The 21,294-nt window shown below is 35.1% G+C and overlaps 1 protein-coding gene across 4 annotated transcripts in view; it reads left to right on the forward strand.

The window, feature by feature from the left end:
• The window catches only part of CRIM1 (cysteine rich transmembrane BMP regulator 1), a 240,483-nt gene that overhangs the window by 36,374 nt on the left and 182,815 nt on the right, over positions 1-21,294 (forward strand). For all 4 annotated transcript variants that reach the window (XM_007476071.3, XM_007476073.3, XM_001371615.4 and 1 more), the window contains exon 2: positions 11,508-11,681. In XM_007476071.3, the coding sequence (XP_007476133.2) occupies positions 11,508-11,681 (174 nt within the window). The remainder of the gene's footprint in view (positions 1-11,507; positions 11,682-21,294) is intronic.

Here is a 21,294-nt window from a genome sequence, read left to right on the forward strand (position 1 = left end):
CACCTGCATCATAGATTAAATCTTTTTTTTAAATCCTTACCTTCTGCCTTAGAATCAATATATGCATTGATTTCAAGGCAGAAAAATGGTAAGGGTTAGGCAATGGGGGTCAAGTGACTTGCCCAGGGTCACACATCTGAGGTGTCTGAGGCTTATATTTCAATCCAGGTCCTCCTCTCTCTAGACCAGGCTCTCAACCCACTGAGCTACCCAACTGCTCCCCATAGATTAAACCTTAAATATAGTATAGTATAGAATTCTGGGCTTGGGTTAAGAAGACCTGGATTCAAACCTGCCTTGCAATGACTCTGACCCAGAGATGTAATCAGCTTCAGAGAAAAGAATTCCTCACAAGGAACAGGCTTTTCTGGACTATTCTAGGAACTTAACTATAATTCACAAACTCTGCTTTTCATTGAAATAACCACCAAACTTACAAATGAGATTAGTGAATATAGCCAGATCATAAATTGGAGACTACCCATTTTCTAATTATTTATTATTATTTACATACAATGTGTGGTAACTAGCAGTTGATCAGAATATTTATTTAATCCAATGCCCCATTCCCTAACATTAGGGGTAAGTGGGTATTTGATTTGACTTTCTGTTGTAACCAAAAATTATCACTTCCAGAAATTTTTGCTGGATTTCCTTAAAACAGATGGTCAAGTAACATATTCCTACCTTTCAAGCGGAAGTTTGAATAGATGTAACTTATGTAATATTGAGAATTTTATCAGTTGAAGTGTTTGCATAAAATATTCCTTTGCTGTAGAATTTGAGCTTGTTTGTGGTAATCTTTTTTTTTTTTTAAACCCTTACCTTCCGTCTTGGAATCAATACTGTGTATAGGTTCCAAGGCAGAAGAGTGATAAGAGCTAGGCAATGGGGGTTAAGTGACTTGCCCAGGGTCACACAGCTGGGAAGTGTCTGAGGCCAGATTTGAACCTAGGACCTCCTGTCTCTAGGCCTGGCTCTCAATCCACTGAGCTACGCAGCTGCCCCCTTAATTTGTGGTAATCTTGAAGGATTTGCAAGCAAATCTGGGGGGGGGGGAAACCTCATACGACCTGACTAGTGACAAAGTATATGGATACCTGTGCAAAAATAGTCTTATAAAGTATTTCTTTGCTTTCTTGGATAAAAATGTCATCTCATTACTGTCAACTGTTGTAGAAAAATACTAGAGTATTTTGAACATCTGTGATCTCAATGGCATAAGTAATTTGCTGTACCAAAGCAGATCAGTACTTTCTCAAATTAAAATTTTGTGGAGTTTCTTCAGACACTGAAAAATTCAGTGCCTTGGGGGTCACACAACTAGTACATCCAAAGAAGAACTTGATCTCAGGTATTGTAGACTGGGAAGCCGGTTGGCTCTCTATCCACCAAGGTTGCTTCCATTTAGAGAATATATTTGAGTACAAACACAGATTCATCTCTCTGATTTTTGTAGTGCAGCAGAAAAAAAAAACAACCAATGTGACAGTAGGCAGTTAACCATTTGATGTAGGCTTGAATTAGGCCTAAGCTTATTCCCAATTTTTCACTTCTGAAAGAAAAATACTCTAGTTCTTAACTGTGACACTGTAAATAATGATCAAAACACAGAGAGCCCAAACTTGGATAGTTGGGAGGCCAGCAGTTGTTTCCCTATCATAGCTGCTGATCATCTTTTTAGTTGGAAAGGTATTACAAGAAAGTCATTCTTTCTGATAAATAACACTGCTCCTCTCCAATATTAGTTAGATTTACTCACGGTTATGGTAATATTTGGTATCTGATACCCATTTGGTTATATTCAGACATTTTCTGTGCATATGAGATTAGAAGTCCTATAGTTAAATATCAAAAAGAAACTAACTGTAGTTTAATATATTTTAAAGTCAAGAAGCAAAGAATCAGAGACACATTATAAGTATATTCAGTTGTTTGAAGGATGGTATTGTGGAAGGGGCACAGATAGATCGCACAGTGGATTACAGTACCAGACTTAGAGTCAGGAAAACTCTTCTTTTGGGGTTTAAATCTGGCCTCAGACATTTATTAGCTGTATGACCTAGGCCAGTCACTTAACCTTATTTGCTTCAGGTCCTCATCTGTAAAATGAGCTGGAGAATGAAATGGCAAACCAATCTATTCTCTCTGCCAAGAACACCCCAAACGGGTTCACTAAGAATCAGTCATGATTGAAACAACTGAAAAACAATATGTGGCAGACTTGAATTAGATAGGTTTTGCTTGGATCCAATGGGCAGAAGTAGGATCAGTAGATGGAACTTGCAAAGAGGTCAAGTTAGCCTTAAAATCAGGAATAATGTCCTAATTAAGGAGAGGTGGTGGCTTCCTCTTCCTTAGAGGTCTCACATAGAGGTTGGTTAACCACTTGTGAGATAAGTTGTAGTGAAGGTTCATTTCTTGCATTGAGTCAGACTAGATGGCTGTCAAAGTTATTTCCAACTTTCAAATTCAGTGAAATTTCATGATTCTACTATATCTTCAAATATGCTTATAATTTTTGTCTCAGGGAAGGAGTGGCTCATTTGCAATTTAGTATCTTGTATCTGAGCCTCCATGATATATTCACATGAATCTTAGGAATTAAATCTTTTAGTTCTGTGGTATGCTACTATCTTACCTAGATATTAATATTCAATTTTTAGCACACCCAGAAGCTAGAGTTTTGTTCTTCAGAAACCCTGTCATCTACATTTGGTTGTTCTCTTGAGAGAACTTATGATGAATTTCAAGGACTTGGTGTATTTTAAAAATGCCTTCTGATTATCATGCATGCCCTATGTTAGAATTTTCAGTGGGACAGGTATCTCTGTTTTCTATCTCTCTTAACTTCTCCTATTACTACAAATATAAATACTTTGTAGATTCCAGTATGTATCCTAAGAAAAAAAAGAAACTGCTCACCCACTGGATCTTGGACAGTTTAATTATAATGGAGTTGGAAATTAGTGGGAAGTGCCACACAATACATTCAAGGAAAGGTCAAAAAGATCTCATTGGAAATTTGTACTTATGCATTTCACTAGGATAAATAGTCTCTCATTTTATAATTACATAATCATTAAGGTATTTTCTTTTTTTGGAGCACATTAAGGAATAAAACTATTTTTTTATCCAGTGGTAGCATTGGATTTATCAACAATACTAGATTTAAACTTTAATGACCCTTTATATTCTTTGACTTGACTTTTTTTTTTTCCCAAGAATTCAAGGACCTTATTCAGTGGGGATTGCAGTAGATGTGGATCATTAGAATTTAAATTAATTTTTGGGCTGCATGCTTTGATTTCAGAGATGTTCCTGTCTTTATGGAAAAGTTGCTAAATGACTTACCTCTTTTGTTACTCTTAACAGGATTATTTTTTGTTGCATAATATGACAATGAAATTAAAAAGATACCTCTTTATATGATAGCATTGATCTTCCTTACGATGAGAGAAATGTTCCAGGATCCCAGAAAAACTAATATTCTCATATTATTTAAGTTTTCCTTCATTCAAATGTTTCAAAAGGTATCTCAGTGAGACCTTTTTACATAAAAAGGTTTAAGAAGCTTCTTCTTCAAAAACCAAACCAAATTTTTAAAAATCCCCATATGTACCCAGACCTTGTATACTCTACTCAGAAAGCAATTTTCAGTTATCGTCTTTTATAGACTTTCAGGCCTTGTTAACTTTCACTGGAATGAGATAGGATAAAGACAGCGAAGACTGACAGAACACGCTACCTCAGTATCCTTTTCTTCCTGTCAGCAGTGCATTACTAGTCTTGGCCTTCTACTTTATTCTTGTGGATTTCCTGACACTTTGTCTAACTGGCCTGGTGCCACTTCTTCAGTTGGGTATGACTTTGTTAGAGTTAAGTAACCTTTCAGCCTGAGTTTTCTCACTTATAAAGTAGAGAATGGACTAGATCATTTTTGAGATCTCTGGTTCTAATTCCGTGATCTTGTGTTTTTTCAGTATTCCTAGTTGCCAAATCTGCATAGATTTTGCAATAATAATTGCAAATGACTGACAATATCTTCACCTTCTTGCTATCTTCATATGAATCATGAGGAATATTGTTCTATATTATAATTTTATACAGTAGATTCTGTTAATTTGTGTAACAGCCTCTCTGACAAGGTTTCGACTGACTTGCAAAGGGACCAAAGTCAGTAAAAAACCTGAAATCCTGAGTTTTCCACTATAATGCCAATCTCTCTCTCTCTCTCTCTCTCTCTCTCTCTCTCTCTCTCTCTCTCTCTCTCTCTGTCTGTCTGTCTGTCTGTCTGTCTGTCTGTCTGTCTCTGTGTGTGTGTGTGTGTCTCTCTCTCCTCCCCCCCCCACACGCATATACCCTTTATCTTCTGTTGATTTCGCTTGAGAATCATGTGACTTGACCAGTTCCATTTTTACCCTGCCTAGGCTGCCTGGTGACTCCATACACCTATTCCTATACTTAATGTGGATGGATATCCAATCAACTTAGCCCACTGCGGCACAGGACTCCTGAATCTAAGTGATTCTCTCTATTCTACCTCCCTGGTAGCAAGGATAATAGACTTATACCACTAGATCTGGCATATAATCATAATATTTAGTGTTGGAAAGGCCTTCAGACACCATCTTGACTAGCCCTTTCATTTATTGATAGACATAAAAGTCATAGAGGTTAAGTAAAATAATAAGTAGCAAAACTACAAAATTGAAACAGTTTTTTTTTTGTTGGTCCCCTGGGGCTCTTTTGGCTATAGCCCACTGCTTCTTTTGTAGGGTCACTGGTCCTAGAGTTAGAAAGATCTGAATTAAAATCTGGCCTCAGAAACTCACTAGCTTTGTGATCCAGGGCAAGTCTCTTTACTTCTGATTGCCTCAGTTTCCTCTTTTATAAAATGGGGATAATAATACCATCTACCTTGTGAGAATGTGAGGATCAAATGAGATAATAATTATAACATATTAGCAGGTACCTGGGACATAGTAAGCACTGCATAAATGCTAGTTATTATTAGGTAGTTTTATATATTTTGTGTTTGAGATATTAGTAGATCATTCATATAGGGGCTTCCAGCAAGAAATTTAGATTCTGGAAGACTAGAGCACTCCTTTGTGGTTCTCTTCTTTTCTTTCTATATTTTGTCCCTCAGAGTGCTCCTGTACTTCATCTGTCACTTCTGTATTCACAATTCATATCAAGATACACCTAGGTCTTACCTTTTATAAGCCACTCTCATAAATGGCCATCTTCTTGCAGGGTGTTTTTAGTTGAACGTTCTGCCTTCTCAACCTTATTTTCCTTTTCCCCAACTGACTCCCATCCTAAATTTCCCATTTTTGTAAATAACAACACAATTCATTGGATCTTTAGCTTTGAAATCTCAAAGCCATCTTTTACTTTTCCTTCTCACTCTCTATAGATAGAAAACAAGTCTTTAGAGCTGAAATTTACCTCTTTAATGCCTATTCATCTGCCTACTTCTTCTAGCAACAGATAAAATAAGACTAATTCTCCTTCCACATGGCAGCCTTTCAGATATTTAAAGCAGGATGATGTGATGGGAAGAAGAATGATTTTGCAGCCAGAGAACCTGGGGATAGTACTATGTAACCTTTGGCAAGCCACTTGCTTCAAGTTCATCTATAAAACGAGATCAGGGGTTGTAGATTATCTCCATTTTCATTTCCACCTCTAAGACTTAATATTCTACACCCCTATTGCTACCATCACCCCAAGACTTTTCTCCAAGCTAAACTTCACCAGTTCCTTCTTATCCTTATATAGCATTGTTTGGCTGTTCACATTTGGCTACACTCCAGTGTGTCAATGGCCTTTCTCAAATTTGTCACCCATAACAGAACACTCTAAAGGCAAAATATAGTGATACTCTAACCTTCTCTTTCTGGGCACTATGCTTCTATTAATACAGCCTATGATCACATTACTTTCTTGAGTCACTCTTGATTCATATTGAGCTCTTATTCCCAGAAAATCCTCAGATATTTTTCCTGTGAACTATATAATAATAGCTTTCATTTATATAATGCTTTAAGGTTTAAAAATCACTTCATAAATATTTGATATAACAACCCTGGGAAATAGATGTTATAATTATTTCTCACTTTATAGATGAGGAAACTGAGGCAGAAAGAGCTTATGTGACTTGTCCAGGGTTGTATAACTAATTTATTATATGAAGTAAGATCCTCAGGGCCTCTCCTTGCTTCCTCCAGCCTTTGAAAGATTAAATTATAATGAATAATAATAATTGTTAACATTTTTGTAGTCCTAGTATGTATCAGGTAGAGTTAGGCCTGTATAATGACAAAAAAAAAATCAAAAGTGGAATAGAGTGTCTTGGGAAATAGTGTATTCTTCTTCATTAAAGGCCCTCAGGCAAAGATTGGATCATCACTTTGGCATGTTGTGTAAAAAGTTGTTGCTCAGGTTGGCCTAGATGGCCAGTTAGGTACCTTTTAACTGATATTCTATGGGAAAAAATCAGTTGCATAGGAAAAGCATGGGGGATGTGTGAAGAGACACTAGTTCTCATAAAGAAATCTGAGGATTTTCAGGGACTATAAACTCAATATTAATCAACATTAACTCAAAAAATTAATATTATTTTCCAGAAGGTACTCTTTATCCCTGTCCTGGAGCCTGTTATTTATATAGTGATTCAGCAATTGCAAACCTCTTCAAACACCCCCTTCCTCAGCTATTCATTTATCAGAGCTGCCTTTCCCTTCTGAATACATTACCTTTTGTTTTAGAGGGAGTTTATTGAATAGGGAAGTGTCATGGTTCAATTGGCAATATGGAGGATGGACGGGAATGGAGAGACTTAAGTCAGGAAGACCAATTCGGAGGCTCTTTAACTAATCCAAGTGAGAGGTGATGAAGACATAAACTAAGATTGTGGCTATGTGAGTAGAGAGGAAGGAGGTAGTTATGATAGGTGTTGTGGAGGTTAAAAAAGCAAGATTTGGCAACTGATTGGAAATGTGGAATAAGACAATAGTCAAGAATATCATTTGTGAAAACTTGCCATTTTCTTCATATTTCCATCAAGGATGCTCTCAGTCTTTGCACAGATTAGGCTTTAAAAGCTTTAACAGAGATAAGAAAATAAGCATATAGGGAAGGAGAAATTGGGAAAATTTTGTTGCTCATCATGTGTGTTTAAACAAATCTTAGTCCCCCCCCCCTTCCCGAATATTAGATCTCTCATTTCAGATATTTTGGGGAAGAGTTCTGAAATGATGTATCTATTTCATTTTCTCTTCCCATGGATCACTGTTTAAAAGTTTCTTCCTTTGTTAGACAAGTTAATTCAATTCCGTAAAACACTCATGATCTTCTCTCATCTTCTTGGTTTCTAGTAGTTCACATGCCAAAATACATACCATAATTATCTTATATTTATTTTGTATGTAATTATGTGTATACATGTATCTCCCCTAATAGAATGTAAATTTCTTGAGAGCACATACTCTTTCAGTTTTGTCTGTGTGTTTCCAGTATCTGGCACATCACTTAATAAATACTCTATTGGTTGATTGAATAATTAATAAGGATGAAAAAGTATACTGCTTATGAGCTGAGTCTAATTTTCATTAAGGTTTTATTCATTTTATTTGGTTGTAAAACCCATCTTTACATGGCCCACCTTGGACAAAATTGTTAAGTAGTCATAGACTGGTTTTATTATATTGAGGCTTACCAAAATATCATATTTTCCATCTGTCAGACTATTTTGGAATAATAATAGTTGCCATCAGCTAGACTAAAGTACATTAGTCCAAGTTTGTAAAGCTGGATTATGAAATATTCAATTCATATTTTATTCTTTACTTTAAAATTTTTCATTCACCATGTCTTATTTTTCATGTTTTCATTCTTCATGTTTTCATCATGTTTTATTCTTTACTTATAAATTCTTTTAATTTCCCCATCACATTCATTTCCAAATGTATCACTTCCCTGTGCTCACAAAGTGATCTATTGTACATGACAGTATGTGTAATATTCCACATTCATAATGCCCTAGAGAGCATTCCTCTAGGGAGGAATTTACCTTGTCCTATTTCTTCTCTGGGTTCAAGCTTGTTCATTTTAAGTATTCCATTTCATTTTAGTGTTATCATTTACATTGTAATCATTGTATTTATTGTTTCCCTAGTTCTGCTTAAGTATGTTCGTCTTTCACATAAATCTTCACTTTTAAAAATTCTTCATATTTGTCATTTATTATGACATAGTAATATCCTATATTTATGAAGAACAGTTTACTGAGCCATTCATTCCATAGTCTGAATTCTGTTTCAGTTCTTTGCCACCACATAGTATTGTTATGAATGTTTTGTTATATATTAGACATTTCTTTTTTTTTTTTTTACCTCTATGGAGTGTATGCCTTAGCAGTAAGATCTCTAGGTCAAAGAGCATGGGCATTTTCATCAACTTTTACCATGATTCCAAATTTCTTTCCAGAATGTCTGGACCAGTTCATAGTTTCAATAACAGTATATCCATAAGCCTGTCTTCTTATTATTTCCATCTTTCATTATATTTGAGAGTTCCCTGGGTGTTAGTCAAAACATGAGCAATGTTTTGATTGGAGTTTTTTAGTATAAGTGATGTGGAACAATATTAAAGAAATGTTAATAACTTGCGGTTCTTTTAAGAACTATTAATTCATATTTTTGCTCACTTATTCATTGGGATATGTTTCTTGGACTTATATGTTTATGTTAATTTCCTATATATCTTAGTTATTAGACCCTTATCAGAGATTTTTAGTGCAAAGTCCTCCCCTGTGCCTGTGGGCAGTTTCCCTTCTTGTCATATCTGAATTGATTTTATTCATGCAAATGCTTTTCAGTTTCATGTAATTGAAATGATATGTTTGCTTTCTTATCATTTCTATGTCCCTTGATTTGTATAATAAAGCTCCCAGTAGCTGTGTCAAGGATATCTCCATCTATTTTCCTTCTATATATGCCAGTAAGTGGTATATGATAGAGTGTTGGTCTTGGACTCAGGAAGGCTTGAGTTCAAATTCTTCTTCAAACTCTTACTCTCTGTGTAACCCTGAAAAAGCCATTCTCAGCCTTAATTTTCATATCTGGAAAGTGAGACCAATAATTACTTTATTCTTTGCTTGTTAAAAATCATGTCCAATGTATACTGGGTAAGGTGGTCATGAGGGAAACAGTAGTTTTAAAAGCAGCCCTTCATCAAATGGTATGAAAAATTTGTCCTGTCTTAAATTCTAGTCATCTTGTCAGAAAATAATAATTCATCATAATTTTTTCAGTGATTTTATTGAACAGAGGAATTAGAAACTAAAATATTTTATAAAACAATATATTTAGTATATATAACTCATTGAGAAATATAACGAATAGGTTAAAATATTTTATATATGTAGCTGTTTAATGCCTATATATTTTGTTTTTTTCTCAGTTAAAAAAATATTTTTTTTAAAAATTCTCTTGTCAGGGCATTATGGTATTGTGGAAAGAAAATGGGGTTTTTAGTCAAGAAATAGGAATTAAAGTTCCAGTGTTGTTTACTGACTGGGCAAATTATTTAATCTCCTTAAGTTTCCATTTCCTTGTTTTCATTTTGGAGATAATAATACTTGTTCCACCTAACCACCACATGGGTCTTGTGAGAATCAAGAAGACAATACTTGTAAAGTGATTAAAAAACTATCCATTCATCCATCTATTTTTAACCATTATCAAGTTTCAAATCCTATCCCTATCTTTAGTGCCACCTCTCCCCATTGAGAGGGCAAACAGTAAATATCAATTATACATGTGAAGTCATGCAAAGTGTATTTCCATGTTGCAAGAAAAATAAAGTAAAAACATTTTTAATTCAGCACTCAGATTTCATCTCTTGTCTTTTCATATGTTTGTTTTCTATTTCATTAAATACCCACTTTTTACCCAAAGAATGATACTCCTGAGTATAATGGATAGGTCGTTTCTGGTTGTAATCTTAGCTCTTTTGCTTTTTGGAATATCAGATTCCAAGCTCTTATCTCCTTTAATATTATAACTTCTAAATATTGTGTGAAGCTAATTGTTTTTCTGTGGTATTTGAATGGTTTCTGACTGCTTGAAATATTTCCTCTTTGACCTAGGAACTCTTGCTATTTGGCTAAAGTATTCTTCAGAGCTTTCATTTGGGGATCTCTTTCAGGAGGTGATTGGTAGATTCTTTAGATTTCTATTTTACCCTGATTCTAAGATATTGGGGTAGTTTTCCTTTATAATTTATTGAAATAAGATGTCTAGGCTAATTTTTGGATCATTGTTGTCAAGTAGTCTAATAATAACTATATTATCTCTTTTTAAAATTTTTAAGAAGTTAGTTTCATCAGTGAAGTTTTGTACTTTTACCGTTTGTTCAATTCTTTTAAGGTGTTTTCTTCATTATTTTCTTTCTCTTTTACCATATTATTAATTGTCTTTTCATAATTTCCTTGTAGTACTCTCATTTCTTTTCCTAATTTTTCCTCTACTACTCTTACTTGATTTTGAAAAGCAATTATTTTTAGTTTTCTTAAGGGATTCTTAGTTGGCTTGTATCTACTTTGCATTTTTTTTTCTTTGAGGCTTTGCTTATAGTTGTTTTCACAAAGCTTACTTCATCTGAGTTTGTGTCTGGATCTTCCCTGCCATTATAATAGATTTTTAAGGTCAGGTTCTTTTTGTGTGTTTTTTTTTCCATTTTTCCAATCTATTTCTTGACTTTGAACTTTATGTTACAATTGGACTCTGTTCCCCCAGGGTGGGAGGCGACTGTCCTAAGTTTCAGGCATTTTTGTGCTGTTGTTTTTAGAGTTAATCTGGGATTTTGAAAGTTTTGAAAGCCTTCAAGAAGTTGTAATCCAGAGAGAGGTATGGTTCCTGCTTTCCTGATCTGAGCTCTGGTCCTTACCTAGGGAAGGCCCTTGATCCTTTGCAGCTGAAAGTGCTACTGTTCTTCAGGGCTCCTGCTCCCTAGTGACTGAAAATGTTCCTCTCTACTACTTGTCTCTGTGTTGAGAGCTTCCAAAGCTGCTGCTGCTGCCAAATCTCACAGCATGTGCTATTACCACTATGCACCCCAGAGTTACCAACCTCTCCTTCTGACTCCCTAAATTGCTTTGGATTAGCCTTTGGTTGGCCCTGACAATCCAGAATTCAGTCTGAGGTGTTATTTTAAATAGTTTAAATTGTGTTTGGGGGGAATGTTGGGAGAGCTAGACTGTGGTGCTGCCTGGCTTCTGCCATCTTACCTCTGCCCTAGAAGTCCACCTAAAATGATTTTTAGAAGTCAGTCAGAGTCAGCTATTTTTATTGTGGCCATTATTTAGCTGAATTACTAATTACAAATCAAAAAATAAAATCAAAATGTTTAATATTGACAATACAGTTTATTTCAGTCTTAAATAGACATGAAGGAAGTTACAAGCAAACACCATCTGGCTGTTAATTGTTTTACAGATGAAAACTGGGACGATGACCAGCTGCTTGGTTTTGAGCCATGCAATGAAAACCTTATCATGGGCTGCAACATTATCAATGGGAAATGCGAATGTGACACCATTCGAACCTGCAATAATCCCTTTGAGTTTCCGAGGCAGGATATGTGCCTTTCAGCCTTAAAGAGGATTGAAGGTAAGCACTTATTTTAGCCAACCATCCACTCGTAAAACTTTGTATTGTATACTTTTGTGTTAGTATTTGACCTTAAAAAATCAAGTCTGTAAGTGCTTTTAATGATAAAGGGTCCTTATACCATTAGATAAGGAACATAATTAAGAGCAGATTCTTTAGAATACACATATCTATGTATGTGTAGATGTTTATGGGTAGGTGTGTGGATGTGGGCATATCATGTGACTTTAATAGCATAAAATTAACTCTCTAGGTTTCATGAAAAAGTGGCTGTGCCAGATTGATTTCACTTGTGACCTAGAGATTAGCCCCAGATACTGACAAAAACATTTTGCAAAGAAAGAACCTGGATAATTAGTCAGTGAGGTTACTTGGTTACTTGGAGATAAAATGTGAAATCTAGTAAATCACTATAAAGCAGGAAGGAAAATAAGGCCAAGACATTTTGTGTCCTTCATACATAGCTTAAACAATAGGTAAGTTTGAAATCTTGTTTCATCATGACCAAGGTAATAACTTGAATTACCTAACTGAAGCATGAAGCATGGTGAAATGTCTCTCACAAAGAGATCATAGGAAAGGAAAGAGTGACATTGCTTAGGAACTTCAGGCAGGAGAGTAAGGCTAGATCTGGGTCATAGCCTTTGTTCTGCCACTAGCTAGCTTCATGAACTTGACTAAATCAGCCCTTTCTACACTGGAATTTCCTTGTATGTAAAATGCTGGGTTGGAATGAAATAACTTTTAGAGTCCCTTCTATCTCTAAAAATAGATCAGTTTCAGTATGAAGGATGACCCCCAGAGATCTCAAAGCATTCCCAAGTCATTGGCTTTCACAGTTTCTTAGATTGTAAGCTCTGAGATAAGGGGCTTTATCTTGCTTTTCTTTGTATTCCTAGCACTTAACATGGTGCCTGGTAGATGGTAGATACTTACAAATGGTAGTTGGCTGTGTGCTTTCTTCCCCCATTAGATTGTAAGCTCCTTGAGGGCAGGAAATTTTTGAATATGTATCCCTAGCATTTAGCACAGTACATAATAGATGAAGTTATTAGTTCAGAAATATCTTATTTAAAAATCTGACCTCAGACCCTTCCTAGATGTGTGATCCTGGGCAAGTCACTGTTCTCTGCTTGTTTCCTCAAGTGTAAAATGCAGATATCACCTACCTCCTAGGATTGTTGTGAGTTCCAAATAAGATGATATCTATAAAGCACGTAGCATAGTACCTGACACACAGTAGATGATAAGTAAATACTTGTTCCCTCTCCTATCTCATTATAAAGCCATTCTCTCCATGTCTTCCTCTGCTTTTACTCCTCCTAGACCCATTATTTGTCTTAATTTTGACTTTATATTCCCTTCATTACTACCTTATATTGTTTTTAATTGCTTTTTTGGTTAGTCTTGTCTTCCTAATCATTCCATAAAGTCCTTATTCTTAGTAAATACAGTGCTTATTTAGCAAGTAGAAGGTGCTTATTAAATGATTGATTGACTGATCTCTCCTGAAGCCAAAAATTTTGGGGAAAGTGATTCACCACAATTCTGAATTTTGGTGTCTCTGGGTTCTTCTATTCTTTTAATCTATTATAGATTGATTGACTAACTGACCTAAATTTTTATTCTGCCTCAGCTACCCACTTCAGTATACTAGACCAATGGTCTTCCTGTCTCTGCATCAGTATCTCTAGTTAGTAGGTTTCCATTCTATTTACAGAGAGGTATTTGAACTGCATCCGTGATTTCACTGAAAAAGGGAACTCCTATGTGAGGAAACCTCTACCAGGATGTGGTCAGCACCTTCTCTGAAACTTATAAGAAGTTAAGTGATTTGCCTGGGATCATATAGTCAGTCCATGTTAGAGGAGGAACTTGAACCCTACCTTCCTAGTTCTGATGACAGGTCTCTCTCTCCACTTCAACATTGCTTCTACTCCACTTACAAGACCAGCTTAAATTTTACTGGCTTTTACCATTGGGTCACTTACTTCTTGTTCTTTTGCTTGTCATACCTTGACAAATTATCTCACTATTCCTCCTGGGCATCCACCCTCTTCTTATACATCCATGACTCTTTCCTTGCCCCACTCTATCCCAAATTTCTTTTAAAAATTAATTAATGTTTGTTCCATTAAAGTTCTCAGGTTATCTCCTTCCTTCCCTTCCTTCCTTTCACTAGAGAGGACATCATTGAACAAAAAGATATATGTATATATAAAACTATATCTTTCTTTTTTCTTTTTTATCAGTTCTTTGGTTGTAGACATATGCAAGTTATTCTTCAAACTATTTCTGTTGCTGTATAAAATATTATATAATATAATAATATCTTTGTTCCTCTCATTTTGCTCTTCAAAGGTTTAGATAAGTCTTTCCATATATTTTTTAATCAACGTGTTCATCATTTCTTATGGCATGGTAGTATTCCATCATAATCATATGCTACAGCTTGTTTAACCACTTCCCAATTGATGGACAACCTTTTACTTTACATTTTTTTGCCACTACAAAGAGAACTGTGATGTAATGGAGAAAAGGTTTTGGGATGGTAAAGGAAACAGGATCTAGGAGAGAGACAGCTGATGTTTAGGTTTGGCTCAGAGAGAGGAGAGGGAGTTTGAAGATTTCTCCCCTTCACCCTTCACTCCTTAGCTATGGCTGCTCTCCCTCTTGTTCTTCTTGTCCCCCCCTCCACTAATAGAGACTTAAATATTTCTTCTTAAGAAGATGTCTCTCCTCCTTGAAGCTGTTCACTCACACTTGATTCAAAGCTAGGGGAAAAGATGTCGATTAACTCAATCAGGGTAATACAAAAGAATAACTGACAGGGAAAGAATGGGAAAGGATAGTGGGAAAAAGGGGATCCATTTCTCTAGCTAAAACCCTTTTCCCTCCCTCCTCAGGCTTGGGGGGAACTCAGGCTTTGACAGCCTGAGCCCCCTGAGAGATAGGTTGACTGACCCTGGGTTCGACCCCTTGGCCACAGTTCAGACCCAGGGTGACAGGAGCTGAGGTAAAGTCTGACAGAAATTCAAAATGCCTTTTCTCAGGTTTCTCTTCAATAGTCTTTTCAATTGGGAAATGTTGGGGGGAAGAATTTCCAGTTACAAGCAGGAAGAGGTGGGTAACCCTCAGGAGTAAATCTTATTCACCCCTCCCTCTGTAACTTCTCCAGACTGAGAGACCAACTGCTTTCCAGAAGGAACTTTCTGCTCCTCAAGATTCTAGCCTCCTGGGGCCCCTCCCCCATCAAAGTGATCAGATCCACACACTCTTCAGCCTGGCACTTTTCCTATGTGCCAGCCTCTGTCACAGCTATAAACGTTAGAACATATAGGTTCTTTTCCTCTTTCCCTGATCATTTTAGGAAACAAACCTTATAGTGTTATTTCTGGGTCAAGGCCTACCCCAAATTTCCAGGCACTTTGCTAAGTTTTATTGAGTATCAACAGCTTCTTTTGTAGGTATCTACTATTTTTTTTGCCAGTTACACAGTGGGTCGTTATAATTTGTCATCTTAACTATTGAAACAATCCCTTTAATTGTCATTTCTTTTTCTTGTCTTCTCCTTGCCAATCCATTTGGCAAAATAGGCTTCATATTGTACATGTCTGACTTTTTCACCCAATACCCGCTCAAGAAGGTTCAGTTGCTCCCTTTTGCCTCTGATATAAAATAGAAACTGACAGCTTGGCATTTAACCCCACCACTACCACCCTGTACCTACCATCACCATAACTTAGCTTTCTGGTATTCCAGCCCTTAGCACAGTACTTGGTACTTAGTGGGTGTGTTTAATAAGTGCTTATTGTTAATGAGCAGATTTCATGTTATTCTTATTTATGCATACTACATTCTATACAAACAGACTTTCCAGGTATTGCCCAAATTTTGTAGTTCATCTTCTCTGTGTCTAAAATTCATTTCCTTTTTATTTCTACTTCTTGGAATAATTATCTTCTTGCAAGTGCTGTCTCAGTTGTCACCTCCTATAGGAAACCTGTATTTCTTCAGTTATCAGTGTTCTCTACCTCTTCATATTATCTTACTTGTATGTGTCCACATTGACTTCCTTAAGAAAAATGTAAGCTGGTTGAGGACAGGGACTTCTTTTCCTTTTGTATTTCCACACCAAATGCAATATCTTGAATATAATATGTCCCTAATGAATGTTTTTTGACAAATACACACACACACATACACACATGTGCTCCTAAGGCTAGAAAGTGAGAGTAGACCAGTAGATAGAATGTTTATGAATTATATGAAAAGGGGAAAAGGGTCAAGAAATTTCCTATAGGTCTCTTAAACCAAGAATAGGAGACAAGCATCTCTTTCTGTGTACTAATATAATTGAATTGAATTTTAGAATTGAAAGACCTTAGAGATCAGATCATTTAGTCCTCTCTCCTCATGTTTGAGGAAAATGAGGTCACAAAGAGGACCTGATACTCAGATTTAGATTTGAAAGGAACATCAGAGGTCACTGAATACAACCCTCTCATTTGACAGATTAGGAAACAATGGAGTAGCATGTCCATGGTTGCAAAGCTGGGTACTGACAGTGTTCCGCATCCTGGTGGAGCAGTCTTTCTACTCTGCCCTGACTTCAGGAAAGAGTAATTAGTCATTTATTAAGTGTCTGTACATGCTAAATGAGCACTTTGCTTACTAACAGAAATATGGATATGGTCCCATCCATTTTAAGAGTTTTCCAAATGGTTAAAAAGATAAGATTTATATATGTGAAAAATATGACTTTTTATGTCCATTAATGTGATACAGACTATGTATGGGGCCAGAATTGAGAGAAAGGGAGAGATTAATATGCAGTGTTATAGTTGGGGAAGGCTTTATGAAGGAGGTAAGAATTAAATTTGAGTGAGATTTGGTATATTTCAGGCATAAGGCATAACATAAGCAAAAGCAAAGAGGACTGAATAGTGTGAGTGATATGGTAATTCAGATAGAAAATAAGAGCTTGAACTATTGTAGAGACAGTGAAAATGAAAATTATGAGATGAATATTAATAATAATAGCTAACACTATGTGTCAGGGGCTGTGCTAAGTGCTTCATAAGTTATCTTATTTGTACCTCAAAACAACCATGGAACAGAGGTACTATTATTTCCATTTTACAGATGATGAGACAAGAAAATGTTAGGCAATGTGCTCAAAGAGTCACAAAATTTGTGATTCGAATTTGGGTTTTCCTGACTCCAACCCCAGTGTTTTATCCACGGTGCCACCTGAGAATTGCTGATAGAAGGAACATGAGAAAAAAGGAAATCATCTCAAGAGTACTTAGTTTGAAAGAGTGGAAGAATTGTAAAACCACTGACAGAAATGAGAAGTTAGGAAGAGAGAGAATATCTACTAGCAAAGCAGATCATATATACTTTCTTTTTCCTCTTAGGGTATGGAAACTCACTCACTTGAGCATGGTTATTGATTGTGTATTTGGAAATAAGGAATTATTTGAAGTTTTGTAAGTTGGAGACAAATGAAGTGAAAGTAGTCTCCAGTCAATAAAGAAACATTTACTGTGTGCTCAGGGATTCCAAGTAAAGAAGGAAGAGAAATCAACAAAATCAGTAGTTGATGGAGAACAATGAAAAGTGGTTTTTAAATGCTTATAAACTTTTTTAAAAGGTGAATTGGAATGGGTCAGAGAAGAAGCAAAAAAAATAAGCATGAGCATGGAAGTGTCTAGATAAAATAAAATTTATAGTCATGTAAATCCCAAGGTTTCATTTGCAGTTTGCCCTGTCTTCAGTTCAGCTGTTGCTTTTTGGTATTTTGTTTTAGCAGCTAATATGTTTATAATAAAAATACATTTTATTTTGAAAAGTTATTTAGTAAGGCTAAAATCTGTTTGAGTTAGGTATCCTTATGATTAATTTCCCAGGATAGTAACAGAATTGGCCCGTGTAGGGCTAATAGCTACCATTTTTATGAGATTATAAGATGTTGAAGTAGAGGACTAAGGAAGTACCTGGGAATTAGAAAAGACTCAGTTTCACTTTATACTATCTGCAGAAAGGAAATGAATCGACTCTGGCTATTACTTAATTGCTTGCTTAGGTCTTTTGCTCCCCCAAAATTAGAAACATTGACTTTAAAATCAGGTTACTAAATCTTTAAGAGACTAAATACTGTGTAATGGCCTACAATATCTTTGTAAAGAATAAAATCTTACAGTAATTATTCATAACATTTTAAGAAAAAATTCTGATAACCTTTGTTTCTCTTGAAACAACATTCAACATTCTCATTAGTATATGAGAAAATATAGGCCAGATCTCTTGGTTCTTAAGCAGATGTACAAATAGTGGGATGAGATTTTAAACTTGAATATACAGCAAAAAGGTAATGCTGCCAAGGGATGTGAAGTATGTTTTAGTGCTGGTTAAAACTGATATCAGTGACCTCTAATAAAGCAGAAAACATTTCCTGAGCATGCACAGGACACCAGACTTGGGCTATTGAGTCAGAGGTTAGGTCAGCACTTTGAAAAAATATCATAATTCAGAGTTGCCTTAAAAACTGGAGAAGTGGTCAGAAATAAATAATGTGACATTCAGTAAAGGCTAAGAAGGAAAAATAAACTACAAGTACCAGGGAAAACATAAGCTATTTGAATCATTCTGTAAATACCCATTGATTGACTACATGTGTATAATTATAGGTTCTGTGGGAAGCAGTTTGCATTCTGGTTGTAGAAATGACTTGGACATCGTAGGCTTTTATAGCAGCATTGAATTTAGAGATGGAAGTGACCTTAAGAGATCATCTAATCTAAAATAATTTTCTAGATTAGGAAACATAGTCTTAAAGAAAGTGAGTCATTTGCTTAAAGCTACTTAGATAATACTTAGCAGAGCAGGGATTTGATTTCAAGTCTTCTGATTTTTAAGTCATAGAATACTTTTATTCCCCAAAGATTTGGGCAATTGTATTGTATAGCTCTGGGGAGTTAGCTATTCATACTGATCCAAGACAAAATATTTCCCTAGTTGTTATTTTATAGATATCTTGGGTTATAGTTTCTAATCTTATCTTTTCTGAAAACTTGAGCAGCCTGAAAGTACTCCTTGTTTCTTATTTCCTACCTAACAAATTAAATATTAGAATGAAGTGAAAAAAATGCTTTTTATATAATTGTCTTTTTTTTTCTTGGTGGGATGAGGGGAATTCATGGGTAATAAGGAGGTAGATTTTTACTTTGAGTGGCTATATCTCTTATCTTAAACAGTACTTAGGGTATTAGTTAAACAAAAAAAATGTTGCTTATCCACTTAATCGTTTTTAAAATTTTTTCATAATGTTTTTAATCTTGAAATCTTTAAGAAAAGGACAATTTCCCAAAACTCCATTTTTATTCCTGTAATCCTTTATGGATATTTTATGAACACTTCCTGCAGGTTTTCTTTTCCTGTTTATTAGAGGTGGGAAGACAGGTTTCTTTTCCTAAAAATAAATTATTTATTTGTAATATTTAATTTAAAAAATTTTTGAGTTTTAGATACTCTCCTTCCATTCCACTACAATGCAAGCAATATGATAGCAATTTACACATGAAATGATGCAAAAATATTTCCATATTAGCCATTTTGCAAAAAGAAAAGCAAAATAAATAAGGTGAAAAAGATTTTTCTTCAGTCAGCACTCAGACTTTGTCAGTTCTCTCTTTTGAGAGGAATAGCATTTTTCATCATAATTTGGAATCGTATTGATCATTGTATTGATCAGAGAAGCCAAGTCTTTTATAGTGGATCATCATTACAGTATTGCTATTAATGTTTACAATGCCCTCCTGATTATGCTCACTTCACTTCAATTCATATAAATCTCCTCAGGTTTTTCTGAAACCATAACACTCATCATTTCACAACTTGTTCAGCTATTCCTCAACTGATGGTATCACCTCAATTTTCATTTCTTTGTCACTACAAAGAGCTACTATAAATATTTTTGTACATACAAATACTTTTCCTCTTTCTTTGATCTCTTTGGGATAGAGACCTATTAGTGTTATTGATGAGTCAAAGGGTATGCATAATTTTTTATAATCCTTTTGGCATAGTTCCAGATTATTCTCTAGAATGGTTGGATCAGTTCACAACTCCACCAGCATTACTGTGTTAGTGTTCCACTTCATGTGCATTAATGTCCCAATTTTTTCACATAACTTCCAACTTTTGTCATTTTCCTTCTCTGTCATGTTAACCAATCTGATAGGTGGTACCTATATAAGCACCTATACCAATATTTTGGTACCTCTACCAATCTGATAAGGTGGTACATTAGTTGTTTTAATTTGCATTTCTCTACTAAATAGTGATTTAGATCATTTTTTCATATGATTATGCATAGCTTTGATCTGTATCTTATTTCTGCAGTTCTTGTTCCAAAAGATTTAATTTTTCAGTTTATCAAAACTAGATTACTTATGGACATTTACTATTGTATATTGTGTAACTAATTTATTTTCCTAATTCACCAAACTATTTCTTAGCCAGGAGCAGATTGTTTTCATGATTACTGTTTTGTAAAATAGTTTAAATTTGGTACTTTTAGGCCATTTTGTTCACATTTTTTCCATTGATTCCCTTGATGTACTTGACCTTTGTTCTTCCAGATAAATTTTGTATTATTTTTATGTTTCTATAAAAATAATTCCTTGGTAGTTTGATTGATATAGCATTGAATAAGCAAATTAGCTCATGTAGAATTGTCATTTTTGTTATATTGGCTTGGACTATCTTTGAGCAATTAGTATTTCTCTAATTGTTTAAATTTGTCTTAATTTGTGTGAAATGCATTTTGTTATTCTGTTCACAAAGTTCTTGGGTTTGTCTTGGCAGGTAGACTACAAAGTATTTTATACTGTGTGTTATTTTCAAAGGAATTTCTCTTTCTGTGTATTGCTACTAGATTTTGTTGGTAATATATAGAAATATTGATGACTTATATGGGTTTATCTTATATCTTGAAACTTTGCTGAAGTTAATATTTGTTTCATTTAGTTTTTTAGTTGATTCTCTAGGATTCTCCAAAACCATCTGCATCATATCATATTATCTGGTTCACCCCTTTCTGCTTCTGTTTTATGGGTGAGTTCCTCCCATTCATATTTAGAGTTGTGATGATTAATTGTACATTTCCTTCCTTTCTGTTTTCTTCTGTTATCCTTCTCTTTCCCTCCCCTCCTCTTCCTCTTCTTCCTGCTCCCACTGTGCTCCTCTAAAGTTTTTTTCTGACCACTTCTTAATTCATCCTCCTTTATTACCCCACCTTCCCCCTCCTCTTATCTTATTCCTCTCTATATTCAGCTGACTGTGTGAGTATAACTATATCTATATATTTATATCCCCTCTTTGAACTTATTTAGATGTGAGTGAAGTTGAAGTATTGCCTTCCACTGTAAGAGCCCTTCCTTATGCCCCTCTTTTATATGAGATACTTCCCTGTCTTCCTCTCCCTTCCTCTCTTCCCCAAGTGCATATCTCTTTCTCATCCACTCCCTTTTTAAAAAACTCAACCCAATATAATAAACTCATACCTATATCCTTTGTTTATGTAGATCTCTTCTAATTACCCTAATGA

This window comes from Monodelphis domestica, chromosome 1 (assembly GCF_027887165.1).
Source record: "Monodelphis domestica isolate mMonDom1 chromosome 1, mMonDom1.pri, whole genome shotgun sequence".
NCBI classification, from domain to species: Eukaryota; Metazoa; Chordata; class Mammalia; order Didelphimorphia; family Didelphidae; genus Monodelphis; species Monodelphis domestica.